This window comes from Bos taurus, chromosome 1 (assembly GCF_002263795.3).
Source record: "Bos taurus isolate L1 Dominette 01449 registration number 42190680 breed Hereford chromosome 1, ARS-UCD2.0, whole genome shotgun sequence".
NCBI classification, from domain to species: Eukaryota; Metazoa; Chordata; class Mammalia; order Artiodactyla; family Bovidae; genus Bos; species Bos taurus.
The window spans coordinates 98,318,924-98,340,056 of NC_037328.1; the positions used below are offsets into that span (position 1 = coordinate 98,318,924).

General features: G+C 36.6%; 1 protein-coding gene across 13 annotated transcripts in view; it reads left to right on the forward strand.

The window, feature by feature from the left end:
- Positions 1-21,133, forward strand: part of MECOM (MDS1 and EVI1 complex locus) — a 656,396-nt gene that overhangs the window by 626,410 nt on the left and 8,853 nt on the right. For 7 of the 13 annotated variants that reach the window (XM_024995577.2, XM_024995595.2, XM_024995579.2 and 4 more), the window contains 5 exons: positions 3,613-3,639; positions 10,185-10,351; positions 11,443-11,520; positions 15,305-15,474; positions 17,912-18,056. In XM_024995577.2, the coding sequence (XP_024851345.2) occupies positions 3,613-3,639; positions 10,185-10,351; positions 11,443-11,520; positions 15,305-15,474; positions 17,912-18,056 (587 nt within the window). The remainder of the gene's footprint in view (positions 1-3,612; positions 3,640-10,184; positions 10,352-11,442; positions 11,521-15,304; positions 15,475-17,911; positions 18,057-21,133) is intronic. The other 6 variants (XM_024995585.2, XM_024995596.2, XM_024995590.2 and 3 more) reach the window with 1 other exon arrangement.

Below are 21,133 nucleotides of genomic sequence, written 5' to 3' on the forward strand. Positions count from 1 at the left end.
GGCATTGGGGATCTGGGTCTTAGAAGCCCTTGCTGGCCAACTGTTCATGCTTTGGTTGCTGGCTGGTGGGCTGTTTGAAAGGTCTTTTGGGAGGAGGCCTGGGCAGCAGGAGGACATTCAGGATAGTTGGGGCAAAGGCTATTTATCACTGACCACAGAAATATTTCATTATTTTGATAACCACTGTGGCTGTTTTTGTGTGTAATGGCTGTATGTCACTGAGATACAGAGGGCATACAGAGTGTCACCTGAGAGATGTTCAGGCCCCTCAATTTTTGTCAAGCCTTCAGAGCAGTCTGTCCTTTCAGAATTTAGGCTTCCCTGATGGCTCAGCAGATCCACCTGCAATGCAGGAGACAAAGGAGACTCAGGTTCGATCCCTGGGTTGGGAATATCCCCTGGAGAAGGAAATGGAAACCCTCTCCAGTATTCTTGCCTGGAAATCCCATGGACAGAGGAGCCAGGTGGGCTACAGTCCATGGAGCTGCAGAGTCAGACATGACTGAGCACGCACAAGAGGACTGTTCTTTCAGAAAATCTGCCTCATATGTTCTGAAGTTCCGGCAGAACTTTTTTGTTCTTTCTAGTACTGTATCAATTCCATCACAGCCTCAGGATCCATCTTCCCACAAACAAACAAACAAATTAAAACAAAGAGAAGCTGCCTAGGATTTGGGGCCAGAAATAACTGTTTTAGAACAGGCTTTACTACTTATTATTTAGGACTAGCCTGGTGGCTCAGAAGGTAAAGCGTCTGTCTACAATGCGGGAGACCCGGGTTCGATCTCTGGGTTGGGAAGATCCCCTGGAGAAGGAAATGGCAATCTATTCCAGGACTATTGCCTGGAAAATCCCATGGACAGAGGAGCCTGGTAGGCTACAGTCCATGGGGTCACAAAGAGTTGGACACGACTGAGCGACTTCACTTTCACTTCACTTTGGCATGTGGAAGGATCTAGAGGTGGAAAAGCTCTCTTTATTATTGGATGCAGAAGTATTCTGTTTTGACTATGAATAAGTATCAGTAAAATACCCTCCTGCCATCCCCTGAGCCCAGTTTCTTTGGTGGAGATACATCAGTATCTAGAAATACCTGAAAGGATGCTTGCTGTGTTCTTGGTGCTTCCTTGTTGGACACCAAAGCATTCCACCAAAATGAAAGGACATGCCTCCTCTGCACCCAGGGCTTGCCATCGTTTTGTAGGTAGATACGTGCTTGGTTAAGACCATTCACAACTTCAGTTTTCATTTAAAGTATTTTGGAGCAAATCAGATGGTCCCTCTGGGGCTTCTATATCCTTAACTTCAGAATAAGAATAATGTTATTTATCTCAGGGTTATCTACCTCTATCTATTTCTTAGGATTGTTATAATAATTAAAAGGAGATCACATGTTTTCCATGCTTTAAGGAAAACCTATAAATAGATAGATATGTCAATGCTTTGTAGTGGTATTCTCTGATTGTAAAAATTTTACAATTTTTGTATGTCTTTGTACTCTGTCCCCCCGCCCCCCGCCTGCCTCCCCTGTACATAGTTACTAATCAATGAAAGTTGACACTTCACTCAGATGGTAAACAATCTGCCTGCAATGCAGAAGACCAGTGTTTGATCCGTGGGTTGGAAGATCCCCAGGAGAAGGGAATGACAACCCACTTCAGTATTCTTGCCTGGAGAATCCCAAGCACAGAGGAGCCTGGCAGGCTACAGTCCATCGGGTCGCAAAGAGTCAGACAAGACTGAGCAACTAAAACTTCGATTTTCACTTATACAAATAAGTTGGATATTTATTAAATTTTATTGAAAATAAATTATTAGGCCATTTTACTGCCTTTTAGAAGAAAATATGTATTTTTAAAATCCTTGACAAAAATACAGAAAACATATAGGAACATATACATCAGAATCAAAAGATAAATACTGGCTTTATCATTCTTAGGGTTTAAATTCCTCTCAGTTCAGTTCTTAGAGAAGTATATTTGCTCTGTCAGGCCACTAGAGCACTATTTCACTTTCTATTTTTCTCTTATAAATAAGTTAGTTTAACATAAGGCTGCAATAAGTAGTATAGGGTTTCTCCCTGACTCTGTGTTTGAAAATTACATTTGGAGTCTTAGATTATAATTTTGAAAAGAAGATGACAGCCACAGGAGGTGAGATGGAGGAAATGATATTACCCTGTGATCTTTGGCATGTCCATTTCATTGGGTACTTTGCATTTTGGGTACTTTGCATTCACATTGACAGCTCATTTGAATTGCCATAGGAATCACTTGGCAATTATACTAGTATAAAACTGGCTATAAATTATACCTTTGTTTGGTTTTCCTGTACTTTAAATGTTATTTTTAGTTATTTATATATTTTGATTTCAGATGTTTGGCTTTGTTAATCTACAATGGAAACTCTATTTTACTTCCATTTCTGTGCTTTATTCGTTCTTTTTTAATTTTCTTCATTTTAAAGTCTCTTCACTTTCTTCATTTAAAGTGTCTACTTGTTACCGTATTCCAAGAACTGGGAAAAAGACTAAGGTCTTTTCCCAAGTTCTCATGTGTATATTGATGTGAAAATCACGTAAGACTTTTGCCCTCCGTCTTTCGCCCTTCGTCTTTCTTTTGCTTTCAACAAGTGTTTGTTTTGTTAGATTTCTTCTGCGGTAAATCTTTCATCCTTAAAAACTGTGTATGCTGCTGCTGCTGCTAAGTCGCTCCAGTCGTGTCCGACTCTCTGTGACCCCAGAGACGGCAGCCCACCAGGCACCCCCGTCCCTGGGATTCTCCAGGCAAGAACACTGGAGTGGGTTGCCGTTTCCTTCTCAAAAAAATGTATATATTCCTTATTAAAGATACCGTAACCTAAGAAAGCAAGATATATCCCCTTTAAACAAGAAAAATGATGTTTTTAAAGACATAACATTTGTGTTTCCTTGTAGAGCTTCTATTGGGTTAACCAAAAAGTTCATTCGGATTTTTCCATAAGATCTTACAGAAAAACCCAATCAAACTTTTTGGGCAACCCAGTAATTCACTGACATTTTCACCAGTGAGTCTTGTCATAAATTGTCACAAATAACTACATGTTTGTAGTTCTTTTCATTACTATTCTTTAGCGTTCAGACTGCTGATGGTCCCATGCTAATAGAAACCAGTTTATTTCCAAATACACTGCCTTTTTGTTACTCAGTGATTCACATTTGAGTATTTATTTCTTTGTCATTAATGCTGTAAAAATATAAGAGACCAGATTTTTTTTCAGGAAATTGCTTACATTTTAGTTATTAAAGTAAAATTTAGGAATCTTGTTTTGCAGTCAGTAGAAACAAATGAAAAGGAAGTATCTATTTTGCTAAGATTTGGTAGTAAGTAGTATTTAGCTTTCTTGGGAAAAAGAACATTCTGGTTTATAACCTTGATTCTAAAATTTAATTGAGGTAAATAGAGAAAACTCCATGTTATAAAAATATTCATTACCAAGGCTTTTACTCAAGGTATAGTTACATGATAAGCAAAAATTACTTAGTATAAATGTTAATTTCTCAAAAGGATAGATTGCAATAAAGATACCTATACAGAAGTAATTTTTTTGTTTTTGTTTCAATTTTGCTCCCAGTTCCAACTGCCTGATCAGAGAACTTGGGTAAGTTTTCTATTTATATTTTTGACTAAAATAATGTAGCATTAAAAGGAAAACAACTAATATTATAAGTTGCCATAGAGAGATTTCTGAGCTCTTTTCCTTTAAATGATAGAGCTTTAGCAGATAGATTTTCATCTTTGTCAAGCTGCAAGATACTTTCAGTTTTGGTTGGACATTTAGTGTCTATAAATTGTTTATGGAAAGTTTATTCTCTAAATCTAACCCATTCCATAGTAATTGTACCTTGATGTAGAACTTGAGTGTGTGTTAATAGGGATTTCAAGATGTATCACTAAGTGGAAACAATAATTATTTGGGGGAGCCTGTACCAGCATGTTAAAGATGCTTATGATAAAGCCTTAAAAAAGAATAAAACCTGAACTTATGTGTGGACCCAAGTTGACATTGTAATTCACATCCATATAACCCAGGCAGAACTTGGTTCTGGCTGTGTGGATTCACAAGACTAAATGTTTAAAAATCTTTATCTAAAGAATATATCTTTTAGCATTGGGTCCCATTTCTTCAGGCTTCCTGGTGGCTCAGCAGTATAAAATCTGCCTGCCAGTGCAGGAGACGTGGGTTCGATCCCTGAGTCTGGAAGATCCCCTGGAGAAGGAAGTGGCAACCCACTCCAAAATATTCCTACCTGGGAAATCCCATGGACAGAGGAACCTGGTGGGCTATTAGTCCATGGTGGCTCAAAGAGTCAGACATGACTTAGTGACTCAACAATACCAACAACTCGCTTCCTCAACTTTCTTTTTAAACTGTTAAAAATATTTTTATTGGAGTATATTGATTATAGTGTTATGTTAGTTTCAGGTGTACAGCACAGTGAATCATATATACATACGTATATATCCACTCTTTGTTTTTAGAGTATTTTCTCATATAGGCCATTGCAGAGTGTTTAGAGTTCCCTGTGCTATACAATAGGTTCTTATTAATTATTTACTTTTATATATAGTAATGTGTATATGTCAATCCCAATCTCCCTATTTATCCTTCCCCTCAATGATCAATTAATATTTCCAAATACAGTAAGTTGACATCACTAGGAGACAGCTTTATTTTTTATTCAAGATACAAAGAATACTATTTATTCATGTTTCACTCCCAAATAAACCTTGAGACAATTAAAATGTATATAAATAGCATGTATTACACAATTTCCTCTAAGTGTATATATTTTTACTCTTTTATTATCTTCCTCACTAAGAATTATACTGATTTTAAAGTATGGATGAAATCTTGAAATATAGTTCACTTTTTCCTTAGTCACCATAACATTAAATATAAATTATTTTAAATGAGAACACTTTGGCACTTACCTGTTTCCTCTATCTGATGTTAGTTTTCCTTTACCAGAAATTCTTCCATTTATTTCTTCTGTGGAATATGTGAGGAATTGTGGATTTTTCTCATCCTATCAACTTTTAAGGTTTAAGTTCACTTTTTTCCACAGTGTAAGAGCAAAGAGACAGAGACTTCCATGTTAGGCAAAATTGTGTAGTAGACAGCATTGTTCTTTGGTTATCCTGGCTTATTATTTCTAGTGTTTTTTGGTCTGCCTTCCCTGGCAAGGGTTTGTCTTAAATATCATGCCGCATTGTCTTCATCCTTTCTAATGTTGACTTTTACTTGCTGGTAGTTTTGCTGTTAGCTGCTTTAAGAATAAGGTGTTGTCTCCTATACAAATGGTCAGTGCTGCTACAACTTACAAAGACAGTTCAGATTTTAAGTTAGATGCGTTTTCCTGATAATGCAATGGTATGGCAACGGCTATGACAATGCTTTAGAAACACTCCCACTCTTTGAATCATAGATGTTGCAGAGCAGTAATTTATATTTTTATTATAAAATGGATATTAGTGGAAAGTATTAAAATATTAAATTTTATAAATTTTAGTGGTTGAAAGCTATAATTTTATAATGATGACTGCAGAATATGATACATGGAATGAGACAACCATAAAATATGAATATTTATTTCTCCCCCAAATGGCCATGATTTTAAGATTTCTCAAGATAATCAAGTGAATAAATATAGAAAACTACCAAATCTACAAACTTTCCCATCATAAGTTATTTATGAAAAGTTAGTTGTTTTATGATAAACCCATGTGTAATCTAATTTATGAAACATTAGGTCACATAATTCATGGTGCCATTGGACATATCATTTTGTATAATCAGATTGTCACTTTAATAGTTTTAATGAGAAACTTCTTTATGTCATCAATTATTGGCTGCCAGATAAAAAAATGTTAAGCTAAGTGCTTCAGACCCAGTTGATGTTATCTTGCCTGCTGAAATGTTTTTACAAAAATGAACTATTTGACAAGGGAGATAGTTACATTTTTGGTAGAAGCTAGGGAATTGTGTCTAAATACTAGTTTGCGTCAGTTTAAAGTTAATAGCCTCTAGGGGACTGGAAGGGGGGGAAATGACTTCCTTTTCCAGACATCTGGCTGCAGATACCATCAACAACTATAATATATGTAAATAAAAATCACTGTTCTATAGGAAAAAAAAAACCACTGTCATTTACTGATTGGAGATTAGTCAATGACATTGATAGGATATGGGGCAATATCTTTCTAAAATATATGATCTGATTTTTGCCTCCTTTTCCCCCTTATTTTCAGTAGATTTCCTATTCATTGTAGTACATGTTGTCCCCTTCATTTTTATTTTCATAATTGAAAAGCATTTGTAGCTAAATTGTTTTATTTATCCCAATTCATCCTGATTTTTTAAAATACCAAGTCAGACTTTAAAGTGAATGTTAAAACTTACTACATCTACAAAATAAATGCTTTTCCAAGAGGAGTATCACATGAGTCAGCCTAGATAGCTAGAGGAAGTTGAGGTTTTGACCAATACCCTAGATAAAGCTCATCTTAACCCAAGATATGGAGTAGGACTGATTGTTGATCACAGAATGGCTAAACTACCCCAACTAGCAGATGTCTAAGTCACTTATTCTTTTTTAAATTAATTTTATTGGAGTATAGTTGATTTACAATGTTGTGTTAGTTTCAGGTGTATAGCATAGTGAATCAGTTATACATATACATGTATCTATTCTTTAGATTGTTTTCCCATATAGGTCATTAAAGAGTATTGAGTAGAATTCCCTGTGCTATACAGTAGGTTTGTATTAGTTATCTCTTTTATACATAGTAGTGTGTATTTGTCCAAGTTACTTCTATCTGTCTTAATGGAGAAATTTATTCTTTTCAGCTGATGTTAAGTACATGAGAGCAAATGTTAGGAAGATGAAAGAGAGGATTCAGTGATGGCTTTTATGTTGCTTTGGTGGTTGCTAGCTGGAAAGATGAAGAAGGCAATGGCACCCCACTCCAGTACTCTTGCCTGGAAAATCCCATGGACAGAGGAGCCTGGTAGGCTGCAGTCTATGGGGTCTCGAAGAGTTGGACACGGCTGAGCGACTTCACTTTCACTTTTCACTTTCATGCATTGGAGAAGGAAATGGCAACCCACTCCAGTGTTCTTGCCTGGAGAATCCCAGGGACGGGGGAGCCTGGTGGGCTGCCGTCTATGGGGTCACACAGAGTCGTACACAACTGAAGCGACTCAGCAGCAGCAGCAGCTGGAAAAAAAGTGGGTGGGTGGGTGTCCGTAAGTGTGGTGTTAACAGCTCTCAGCTGTTAACTGAGCTCACTTACCCTCAGCTCACTTCCCATCTTTCTCCTCTGCTTCTTCCCCACTCCAATTTAATCTTCTTTTCATTTGACACCAGAAGCCAGAGGTGGGGGTGGCTTATAGAGGAGGCACTTGAGTAACCACTATTCTTTTTCTTGTTATCCTTAAGAATGCTGTTACTTAGTCAAGTCCATAATATATTATTTTATTTCTTGATACTTTGCCAAGTTGAAACAGTTTGGGGTAAAGTAATCACAGTGATCTTTCTTCAAAAGGAGCTATTAGTAGCTCCTAAAGCAAGACACATTTCTCAACAGCCAATTGCTGTTAAATTACTTGAAGGACTTACAGTTTATATGTGTTCGAGATAAAAGCCGAGAATAATAGTAGTCATGAGTAAGCTATTTTCCATATAAAAGGAAAGTGTTTCTGTAAGATGTATTGCCACAGGAATCTGTGTGTCAGCAGGGTGGACACTCAAATGATTTAATACCACTAGATAATGAAACTTTACTCAAATATTAAATGTACATACATAAAACATTTATAATCATCACCCTTGCACTTACTATTCTTCCCCATAAATGTATGCCATCATGACCCTTACCCTTGCTTGTTACTGTTAATCAGCTTGAAGACCAGAGGTCATTTCTCACTCAGACAATTTATTGCATGGAGGGCGGATTATCAAAATGATTTTCTGAAAAGAACAATTAGAAGGAATAAATGCAAATAAAATAGTATCATAAAATATTTCTGGATTGATTTTTAATAAATAAAATCCAAAGTAATATGAAAATGCTAATGCTCTGGCTAGAGGGGAATAATGACCATATTCTTTAGGGACAGAGTTTCCGCCAACCTCTCTGAGCAGCATCATCATTCCATATCTCTGCCCTGTGATCAGTGTGTGTCAGAATCCTTCATAGTGACAAATGTGCTGTCCACTTGCATCTGTGGAGAATGTTTTAGCAGCTGAGTGATTATGAATCAAACCTCTGAGCTTACAGCCCCTACCGCCTCCCAATGCGTTCACATTTGTCGTCTGACAAGTAAATGTATCTTGACTTTCCTCTGAGATTTTTTTGCACCGTGTTTGATGAAAGACATTTGGCAAATTGGCAGTGGTGCCCTGTACGTTGCAATTTGTAGCTAGCATTAGGAGTCCGGGCATGAAATGAGAGGCCAGGCTCCAGGATAAAGGAAAAAGAAAGAAAGCTAACTACGTATGAATAGTCGTTTGAAAAATCAAGCATACAATATTCCCTTTGTAAGAAGAGAATCATGTTTAGGCCATTCACTTAAGATTTTGCTCTAGTTTTAGAAGTCAGTAGTATTCTGTCCAGCCATGTGTCCACACAAGATAAATTTTATTAATTATCCTTTTGAGTACAAATTGTTGCCTTTTATTTTTAACCTGAGCTCAAAATAAATTAGGCCTCCAACTCTGTCTTGCTGTCTTATCAGCAGAAGTATCGTTTTCTTGAGTTGATCAGTTGCTTGAATGTACAGTTTTTACCAGTTTTAATCCTTGCATGAAGTCTTCTAGTCTACTGCCCTAGCCTTCGGAGAAACATACAGAGTGCATACAAAATACAAACACCTTTTTAACAGCTTTCTGTGTTCTCCAGTGGCAAAGTGCCCTGAGAACCAAATAAACAATGGATGAGTTGATTTTACAAGATGGCCTGAGAGTTTGCTTTTTCTACTTACAAATTCAGCAGTAAGCAGCTTCCAAATAAAATGTGAGCATGGAAGAAACATTTTAGGAAGGTTGAAAGGAGAGAGTCTGTCTTAACTATAGATAGGAAGAATCAAGCTAACTTTGAAAGTAAATACCACCCTCTGATTATGACTCTGTCAAATATGTGTGCAGATAGACAAAAACTTGAAGATTATAAGCATAGTAAATTAGGTTATTTGAGGAGAAGAACTAGGCAGGATACTTTTTCTATGAGAATACTGCCCTAGAGTGTGGTCATGCCAATGTAATATGAAGTTATGATAATATATCATGAAGTATCATTTCAATTCAATCCTTTTTCAGGACAAACTAATATTTTACCAACATTCTTCATGTATGATCCCACTTAAAAATCTAGTATATTGATATTAATTTAACATAAATTACATCTTACACACTTAATTTTTTCCTTCTGCATTACATACATTTGGCTCTAGCAGTAACTTTGGAACACTGGATGTTTTTCATGCTTTGAGTTTTTTTCGTGGGACTTCCTAGTTCCTATGGTTTTTATTACTTAGGCAAGGCATACAGAATATTTTCCTATAATTTCCAGTTTACTATTTTTTACTGTATATTTTATTTGGTCAGCTTGCAGGCCAAGAAGATGGTGGACTCATGTCCCAAAGAACCCTCTTGCCAGAGTTAGAATTCAGACTTCTTTTGTTCTAAAAGGGGAGGGGTAGAGAACCAAACATCTCTTGGTTCTGGTCAGCCTCTGGAGAGGATGTATTAATTTCTTCCTTCCTGCAGTCACTCACAGGTGGGCCTAGTGAATAGCATGATACTAATGCTGTCTCTTAATTTAATAAAATCTGTAACTTGGTTTTGTTGTCTCGTGTATTTCATTGCTCTATTGTGTATCAAATTATAAAGTGATCTGACTAAGGTCTTATGGAAAAGTTCATATGACATTGTGTATGCTTGGTTCTACCTTTATTGTCTTTAAAGTCAATGAATTCTCTCATCTGTTTAATATTGGGACACTATAATCTCTTTCTACAGCCTCTGCATTCAGTGGATTTGATGCTTCCCTTTTATTAATAATGATTTCTTAGTTTGCTAGAGACGAATGCGGCAGGAAGGATCTCTGCCCTGTCCTTCATGGTCTTGTGCTTTTGCCTTTCAGATGTCGGCTATTGAAAACATGGCAGAGAAGCTGGAGAACTTCAGTGCCCTGAAACCAGAGGCCAGTGAACTTCTACAGTCTGTTCCCTCCATGTTCAACTTCAGAGCTCCTCCCAACGCCCTGCCAGAGAACCTCCTACGGAAAGGAAAGGAGCGCTATACCTGCAGGTAACTGCAAAGTTGATCATGACTGGCTTCCCGAAAATCTCCCCTCTGATTTCAAAAGGCCATGCTGTTTGTTTTGGAAATTATTCTTGATTGGATGATTAATAGCAACCATGATAGATTTCAAGCACTTCAAAGTACTCTTTATTTAGTGAGATATAAAAATAGTGGTTTAAAAGATTATTATTACATGAAAATTTTAACACAGGCCGTTTGGTTGTGATAAATGAGGTTGGAAATGGTCCAAATGCTATCTATTTGTTTCACTTTGATGTTTATGAATTTTCTTTCACAGTTAATTATTTTCATCCAAAGGTATAATACTACTGTCCTCAAGCATATATTTATTTATTAATTGTCATGGTATTTAAGAATAAGGCTCTTAATGAAGGACAAATAAGGTCAATAAGTGAGAAAACTAGTTAATAAGTGCCTTGTTACTCATCAGTAGTATAGCAAAGCTTTTATTTGTTTCTGTTTTCTTTTTTAAAAATAAATCATGCTTATCATTTCTGAATTGTCTCAGAAATTTGTGGCATCTGACTCAGGCATATCAATTTATCTGCTATTTGGAAAATGTGTTCCTTTCTTTCCAGAAAAGCTTTTATAGGAACATACCTTGATGGATGAGGTCTTAGAATCTTGTCTGATCTGATACCACTCAATGTACAGAGAGTTGTCACTGTGGCTAACATGGAAAATGAGTTAAAACATTTGAATCTGTTTATATCAACCCAGAACCACAGGCTCCTATCATTTTTTTATCTCCTTGTCTGGTTTAGTTTTGCAGATGTAAAGATACAGAGTTAATAAAAAAGGCACATGGAGGGGGTCATCAAAACTCAAGTCTGTTTTCATAAACTGCTTGCTTACACATGAGCAAATTTACCCGGACTGGGTCTCATAAGGCAGCCTTTATTTATAGAGTTATTTATATCTGTAGAATGACTTTGTTGCAAATTTTAAATAACAAAGACATGTGAGTTCCATGCAAGATTAATTAAATCAGAAATAAGCATCTGGCTTCTTAGCAGCTTGAGTGAAATATAGGCAATTGTGCTGACTTTTCTTTTATAAATATCTTTTCATAACAGATACTGTGGTAAGATTTTTCCAAGATCTGCGAACCTAACACGGCACTTGAGAACCCACACAGGAGAGCAGCCTTATAGGTTTGACAATGATTTTTACTAAATATCTTGATAACTGTTGTAATAAATTGGACCTACTGCCACAATTTTAAAAGAGGCTACTTTTGTGCATGTCTGAGCATATGTCTGTTCAATTTTGATTCAAAGAAGAATTAACTAATGGCTGGGATTAAAATTTAGAAGAGTCCTAATTTCTTGACGCATCTTCTTATATCTCAATTTAAAAGTTCTAGCAGTGTCTAGAATAGAATAAACTTTTAAGAACTGTTAGTCATTTTTAAAATTAAGTGTTTTCTCTCCTCAGTGATTCATGCTATTTTAATTGACAATAATCATAACCTTGTAGTCTCCCTTTTCCAAGCCTTAAATCTCTGCTAGGAATTAACAACCCAGATATATCTTAGTTTTCCCAGTATAGCTAAGTCAATGTCTACAAGTCTTGATAGGATGTTTAAAGAATAAATTTTACCTTGAGAGGAGGAAGAAAGGAGTAGAACAGATAAAATAGAACGTATTATAAGAAGGGAGCAGTTCCATCAACAATTTCTCAACTGCTTCTTGGCCTATTCTCTTAAGCGTCAAAATCAGCCATATGACACATGGAACTATATTTAATTTTAATATTATTCTTTACAAATGAATGATCATAATCACCATCTCCCTTCCAGTTTTAAAATATCATCTGCGTTGTTCAATGTGCAATGCCTTGCACATGGTTTTAGATAATTCATGAAAATTTCTTCAAAGAATGAATGTTAGTTATTTTAAGTAATACTGTAATTTTATTTTACTTTGACATTCTTATGGGTTGCATATGTGTAAAATTATTTTTATCTGAATGTTTACTTTTTTCATTAAAATAAACAATTTATCAGCTTTTAAATACTTCTTTATATACAAGGATAAGAAAGTGGGAAGACCAATGTTCATTTGAAAATAGTTGAAACTTTAGGAGAAAACTAGAGAGACTTAAACTCAGATAATAATAAAGTATTTTCTTAAATCCTTTGCTTTCCTACATGTTCTGTAAATTAGTAATTATAAGTAATATTTCCACTTTGTATGTGATAGATTGCATTGGATATAATAGGTTTCAGAGAGATATAAATGTGGGAAGTGTTAGATGATTTCCCTTTTTGAGAAAATGTCATATCCAAGGAATTCTGCTTAAATGGAAGGAAAGATTTCCACACTTATATTTTGTTATGGCCAAGGGTCTGGTATGCAGCTATGATATCATGCTCATTTTTCTCTTTTTTTGTACCTGAATTCAGTGAATTTATTCTGCCCCATAAATGGTGCTATTATTATATATGTATTTTTAACAACACAAATCAGAATTTTGCATAGCTGAGGATCTTAAACAATTATTTGTTCAGCTCCTCTGTTTCACAAGTGAAAAAATTCGGATCCACATACGCTAATTGCCTTCTGTAACTGTTGTCGTTTAGTTGCTAAGTTGTTGTGTCTGACTCTTTGCGAACGCATGGACTGTAGCCCGTCAGGGTCCTCTGTCCATGGGATTTCCTAGGCAAGAATACTGGAGTGGGTTAACATTTCCTTCTCCAGGGGATCTTCCTGACCCAGGGAACAAACCCGTGTCTCTTGTGTTCTATAAAATCTGATATTAATAGATCCCAAATTAAAACACAAATCTAGAACTCTGGGTTTTTGTCTCATACCATGATCTCAAAGGCTCCCATACCCCCTGTGTTTACCAGGATGGTTTAATCGTGTATAGTTCATGAGTGTGTTATGTACTTCTTTTTAGAATTTCTGAAACTTAGGATCTGATTTGGGGGTTCTTTATCCACTTACTCCCTGGTAGCTCAGACTGTAAAGAATCCACCTGCAATACGAGATACCTGGGTTTGATCCCTGGATTGGGAAGTTCCCCTGGAGAAGGGAATGACTACCTACTCCAGTATTCTGGCCTGGAGAATTCCATGGACAGAGGCCACAGTCCATGGGGTCGCAAAGGATCGGACACAAATGATCAACTTTCACTTCACTAAACACCTACTAACTTACTGAAGCACTCAAACTTTTGGCCAAGATGTTAGCAGAGGAAAGATAGAAAATAAAAAATGCTTTTTGGTTAGAACTTCCTTATTGACTGAATTTATTCATGTTAAAGTCGATGCCATTTATTAGATTTAAAGCTTCTATGCATTCAAGCAGTTTGAAGCATGTCAAAGACAAAATGTTTCTTCCTTGTGATTTCTGTAGAAATTATTTTAAGTGAAAATTATTCTAAAAAGTTTAATGAGAGTTTAAGTTTTCTCTATCTGTGTTTTTTAGGTTATTCTGCTTAGGACAACACAATTGGGCTCATTGTACCATGGTTCTCATTGCAGTGAACCTTGGAAGTTCAAAGAAGGCCCATATATATATATATTTTTTTTTTTTTCCAAAATCAGAGGCTTAATTATCAATGTGGGATCTTATCCATTTTTAAATTAATATTATTAATTTAAATTTGATGGACCTCATGATGCCAGAACAGTTTTTTAAGGGGAAATTAAATCAGCCCTTGAGTTGGTTTACTGATACTATGCCAAAGTAACTAGTTTAACAAATTTATGTTCCCCACTGGACTAACTAGATTTCTGGCATCATATGGAGACAGCCGTAGAACACTTTCAGTGGAAAGGGTACTTTCTCATGTTGAGCCCTTGAATTGGTGTATCTGCATTCAGAAGTGGAAGAAGAAGTGCCCTTCACACATGGGAGAATGAATTAAGGATTTTTTGGTTATTAAGTTAGACATTTTCACTTAAAAGTCATCTAGAGAAAGGTGATTTTTCCTTTCAAGCAACACACAAAAAATCATATAAACAGCTAACACAATCTGTACTTTAAAAGGCCAGAGGGAAAAATTGTGTCAATTACTACTTTTCTTCCTTACCATAAGAGCTGGTGGGAAGTTGGGTGGGATGATGAATTACTTTTTTGTTTTGTGACTAAAGGAGAACTTCAGTAATTTATGATTTTTGATCATAAATATCATGGAAGGCAGAAACAATTAGTCAATCAATATTATGTGCTTTCTTGAAAAAAAACTGACCTGGTTTAGAAAAATAGAAATAGAAAACTGGGAGAAATTCAGAATATTGTGGGGGGATGGGTAAACAAAGACCTTGTGCTTTCATTCAAAAAGGAGAATTTAGCACCCTTTTCTTTTGTAAAGGTTTAAAGGTTAACACAGTAAAGGCTTTGGGGGCTCCTAATCACTACAGATTATGAAAATTAGTGTCTTTGCTATCAGACTAAACTGTTCACATTGCCCCGGTTTTAAAGTTAGAAAACTTTATTGTTATTTTGCAGAAGATAGCAGAATTTCCTTTAGGATTAGCAGTTGAGAAAGTGAGTTTACTAAGAAATTATTTAATCAGGCTCTGAAATTTTGAATGTAAAAAAATGATTTTCTTACTTTATTTGAAGAATACTTGAATTTGTTTCCTGTTTGTTTACAGAAGGTTTAATTGTCCCAAGTGGAAAATAAAACTGCTACCATTTCTTAATGTCTTTAATTTTGTCAGTTTTGCTTGAAATACTAAAACTGATTACCTGGGTAAACTTGTGAGCAATCAAATCATCAGTATTTTATTATGATTTTTCACAAAGTTATAAAAATTTTTGATGCAGTCAAAGTCATTTACCAGAATTGAAATCTTGGCAATGTGGAGAGTGATCTTTGCTGCAGTGTTGTTTTATGGGTGATAATTTTGGAGATCTGGTTTGCTTGTCTTGAGAAATGTCTTTTGATTTGCTTGCAAATATTTGCTCTGTGTTTGCTTTTCAGATGCAAGTACTGTGACAGGTCCTTCAGCATATCTTCCAACCTGCAGCGGCATGTTCGCAACATCCACAATAAAGAGAAGCCCTTTAAGTGTCACTTATGTGATAGGTGTTTTGGTCAACAAACCAACTTAGACAGACACCTCAAGAAGCACGAGAATGGGAACATGTCTGGTAGGTCATTGACTGTCTTCTGAGGAGGAGATGCTTGGCTTATTCTTATTTTAAAAGACAGTTGTGATCGCTCATCTCTCATTCCCCTTTGACACGAGAATCAGATCCTATTGTGAAAATTTGTAGCACTTTTCCCTTGAGATTTTTGAACGAAGTGAACTGTTAAATAATACACAACCCAGAGCTTCATTTGGACCATTTTATTTTCTGGATGCATCTCAATGGGCAATCTCGAGCACAGAGAACCATAGTTGGAACTCAAAGGAGACTGATGAATCATGATTTTCTAAATTACAGGGAACAATCTTTGACCCTGTTGGCATAGAACGTGGCCACTGGCCTGGCCGGGATGACCAGAGTGGAGCCCCATGCTCTCAGTATTAACCTAGAAACCACAGCTGCTTTTGCAAACAGTCTGCAGTTCAGAAAACTTCTCTAGGGGACCTGTTTTACATATGAGAGATAAAAGACTGTCAGCCTTATCAGAGTAGCCTGTAGCAAATGCTAGTGGTGTGTGATTTTTGGTCACAAATTCTGATGCAAAATTAAGTTTAAAATGGCAAAAAAAAACTAGCCTTCCTTTAACCCAGGCCTACTAATGCAGTTAGCAGAAGACATGGTGGTTTTCTTGCCTTTGACTTCTAATGTGTGTGTGTGTGTACTCAGTGGCTCAGTTGTGTCCAGCTATTTGCAACCCCGTGGACTGTAGCCCACAAGTCTCCTCTGTCCATGAAATTTTCCAGGCAAGAATACTGGAGTGGGTTGCCATTTCCTACTCCAGGGGATCTTCCTGATTCAGAGATTGAACTTGCATCTGTTGCATCTCCTGCATTGGCAGGCAGATTCTTTACCACTGTGCCACCTGGGAAGCCCTTGGCTTCTAATACTTAGATAACATTGACCAGCTGGCATATGTGTGTGATGCCAATCTTATGTACTGTAATTGTTTCTAGAGAATTAAGGGAATGACTTGGCAATGAAGGGAGGGGGCATGTATGGAATCCCTGAAAAGAGATTTTAAGAACAGAGAAAAGTTGGATTGATACAAAGTAGTCTTTCCTTACGGAGAAGGCAATGGCACGCCACTCCCGTACTCTTGCCTGGCAAATCCCATGGATGGAGGAGCCTGGTGGGCTGCAGTCAGTCCATGGGGTCGCTAAGAGTCGGACACGACTGAGCGACTTCCCTTTCACTTTTCACTTTCATGCTTTGGAGAAGGAAATGGCAACCCAATCCAGTGTTCTTGCCTGGAGAATCCCAGAGACAGGGGAGCCTGGTGTGCTGCCATCTATGGGGTCACACAGAGTCGGGCACGACTGAAGTGACTTAGCAGCAGCAGCAGCAGTCTTTCCTTAAGGAAATTATTTTATTATTAATCCTTCCTCTAGTGTAAAGGGACATTGCTTACGATTTTTGAATGAACTATGTACTATTTGTTTCCCTTAAAGCCAAAACTCTAATGATCATGGTTTAAAAATATTGGATTTTAGAGACAAGAGTCTAATCTAGTACTCAAAAGTGACAACACTTTCTGCATACACCCTTATGGTATATCACTATAATTTTTCTAGTCAAAATTATTTCAGAAAACAAATAAATAATTTAAAAAGTATAATGTGTCAAAATTGAATACTTATTTGTTGGCCCAGATTATAACTTCATGAAGCTGAAGGGTATTCTAACCACTTGTGTTTGGCATCTAGACTATTGTGATGAACTATCAAGCCACAGATATTCTGTGGGCAAGATAAACAAACGAAGCAAATATTAGTATAAAGTTTGACCATATATTATAAAGAGTTTATAATTTGTAAATGTATGGAAATTTTAGGCAATCTTTTGATACAGCTATTTTGATTCTAATTTTATAGGTAAGGAAACTGAAGAACCTTCTATAATCCACAGACCCAATATTGTCTTATTAATACTGTCTCAAGACTGGTGTGTTCTGGGTCTGCCCATAGCTTAGCTCAACAAAGCAGAATGCCATATTTCCAGCATGTGTTCAGGCTTTATTTGATAACATACATTAGCACAGGGGCAATAAATACATATTAACTGCCACCAGGACTGGGTATACAGTTTTTTCTGGCAGAATGTTCTTAAGACCTTTCTACAATTTGCCTTACTCTGCACTCTCATTCTACCAATAAAAACGTTCCTATATCACAGTGGAGGAAGCTGGTGGGAGAAAGAACATCTTTGGGAGATTGTACCCCATGATTTCAGTGGTTCACAGTAGTCCCCATTATTCACTGGCACAGATACTGTGGTAAAATTGGGAAGACCTTGACCTCCTAAAGTTTTCATTATTAATACTTGAAAATACTTGAAGACTTTAGGAAACAACATTGATCGAATGAAGAAGGTGTGAGATTTCAAATAAGTCGCCCTCTAAATGATAGTCTTTTTCACAAAAGGCTTTCTGTCCCCTCAGGTACGGCAACATCATCGCCTCATTCTGAACTGGAAAGCACAGGTGCAATCCTTGATGACAAGGAAGACGCTTACTTCACAGAAATTCGAAATTTCATCGGGAATAGCAACCACGGCAGCCAGTCCCCCAGGAACGCCGAAGAGAGGTAAAGCTGGTCTTCCCCTTTTTAAAGTCAGTGATTTCAGAAGTGAACGTTTTGAAATACATTTCAGTGCTCATTTTTGTGACACTGCTTTACTCCTGCCACCAATGGTTGGTGTTTGTTTAGTACAGATTAAATACCAAATGTTCTTCTAAGCACTTTATGTGTATCAATGAACTTAATTACCCTAATACCCCATGAGATAGGGACTGTAATTATGTAATTTTATCACTGAAGGAATGGCAACATTGAAGGTTAAATGACTTGCTAAATGTCACATACGTAATAAACGAGATTTAACCTAGGCTGTCTGGTTCTGTAGCCCACGATTTTAGCACCATTCTATTCTGCCTCTCTTTATAGCTAATTAGAATATTTTACCAAAACTTGGCAATTAGAAGGGAAAGCCACACAGGGGTTCAGTTGAATCATTGACTAATGCTGGTTACTATTATGTATCATATTATGTATAATGTATACATACAGTGTGGAGAAGGCAATGGCACCCCACTCCAGTACTCTTGCCTGGAAAATCCCATGGACGGAGGAGCCTGGTAGGCTGCAGACCATGGGTCTCAAAGAGTCGGACACGACTGAGCGACTTCACTTTCACTTTTCCCTTTCATGCATTGGAGAAGGAAATGGCAACCCACTCCAGTGTTCTTGCCTGGAGAATCCCAGGGGCGGGGAAGTCTGGTGGGCTGCCGTCTATGGGGTCGCACAGAGTCGGACACGACTGAAGCGACTTAGCAGCAGCAGCAGCAGCAGCATACATACAGTGACAGTGTGAGTTGTTCAGTCGTGTCCACCTCTTTGCAACCATGCCCATGGACTGTACCCTGCCAAGCTCCTTTGTCCATGGATGGGATTCTTCAGGCAAGAATACTGGAGTGGGTTGTCATTCCCTTTTCTAGGGGATCTTCCCAACCCAGGGATTAAACCTGGATCTCCTGCACTGCAGGCAGATTCTTTACTCTCTGAGCCACCAGGGAAGCCCCATACATATAATGTATGACTGTATATATTATATGACCATATGTATCTATATATGTTAACATTATATGACTATATGTATCTATAGATATTTATACATAAAATACGTATTGTCATCCAAATATCTTTTTTGAAACCATTTGTAACTTAATAAGATTCTATCGCTTCTTTATATGCTTTCAAGTGCATGCTTATTTAATTCCAGCATGTTTGTTTCAGTGGGTATAATTACACTTGTTTTTAGTGACCTGGTGCGCTGGATTCCTCTTGTCATTCTCAACATCAAGCATGTATGGCTTAACTGATATACAAATAGGGCTTCTCTGGTGGCTCAGCAATAAAGAATCTGCCTGCAACGCAGGAGATGCAGATTCCATCCCTGGGTCGGGAAGATCCCCTGAAGAAGAAAATGGTTACCCACTCCCATATTTTTGCCTGGGAAATCCTGTGACAGAGGAGCTTGGCAGGCTGCAGTCCATGGGTCGCAAAGAGTTGGACACGACTGAGCAACTAACAACAACATAACAATCTAGCATTTTATGTTTTATGTGATATAAAGGAAACATTATTTTACCCAAACTACTGGGTTTAATTTTTCTTACCTATAAGTTATAAATATCTTTATATTTATATTACATATATATAAATAAATATATTAAAATAAATATATAAAAATAAATATATAAATTATATATATATAAATTATATAAATAAATATTGAGAACTGTGTTATTCTAAATGTAACTGTCCAATGGCCTATTAAATTAGGATGCTGCACCGTAAATTTTAATGTAGCATGAAATTAGTTAATGAAAGTTCCATTACTTTTTATCATGCAAGTGTTGTTATTGTCCTCTGTTTTTGATGCTATTAAAAGTCAGAGTTAATTGTTTCAGATAGTTTTCCATTAAGGCAGTATTAAATAAGCCTTATTTTCCAAGATTATATAAAAATATATGATCACTTCTGTTGTTTAGCTTGTATAAAAGTGTCTCTAAGGGAAAGAGGAGAGAATATCTGCTATGGCATGACTCTTCCAGCTTCTGAGAAGCCTGACAAAACGAAACTTTGTGCTGTTGGGCGTATCTCTCCCTCTGCTTGCCCGTGTGTATGTGTGTGTGTGTGTGTGTGAGAGAGAGAGGGAGAGAGAGAAAGGCAGAGGTGAGGCAGAGACTCAGAAGTACAAAGTACTAAGGACAAGTAAGAAAGACAGTCATGATCTTATATTTTAATAATGATAGTTACATGATACAAATAAGAAATATCGAACAAAAAGCACCATTTGTGTTCTGAGACACCTATTCAGATTTCAAACCCTTAGTTGGAAATTTGTGAACCATAAAGCTGCAACATCTGGCTTCAACATGTCTAAACAGCATAGAAGTAAGAAGACTGAGTCATCTAACTTTTCTCCCCTCAACTCCTATCAGACTACTTTTGATGAATAATTTATCTTCTATAAATTGCCACATTTGAAGGCAAAATTAACAAATAGGTTTTCTTAATCACGTTGGCTTTGTTACGTTTGGTTTTCATCCATGCACTCTTTTGTTCTTTTACTTTTTCTTTCATTTATTTTAAAATAACAATTTCGATCCATTCAGGCCAGCAAGTTGGCAGTGTAACTGGAAACTAATAATTTATGTCTGTGCAAAACATGTTTTCATCATTCTTTGATAAAAGAGGTTAAGTGATGGATTGTATTAAAAAAACTTAATGATGATATGACTTTTTCTGGTCAAATGAATTTTTACTATGTGCCTCTGTCACACCCAGGATTGTTTAATTTATGCATTTTTTTCTGTCCTGGGAAATCTAAATATAAAATTATACTCATTTTTTTTTAAATGTGGAAAATTGATGGGGGTCTATTGCTGGTTTCTGATTTTCCATAACCTGAAAAATAGTTACATTGTGAAAATTGTACATGACTGTAACAATAATTTAGCAGCCTCAGCAAGTTTTCTGAGTTAGTAAATATATAGGACTACCGGATGCCAGTGTGTATGCTAAGTAGCCTCAGTCATGTCTGACTCTTTGTAACCCCATGGACTGTATGTAGCCTGTGTTAGGCTCCTGTGTTCCAG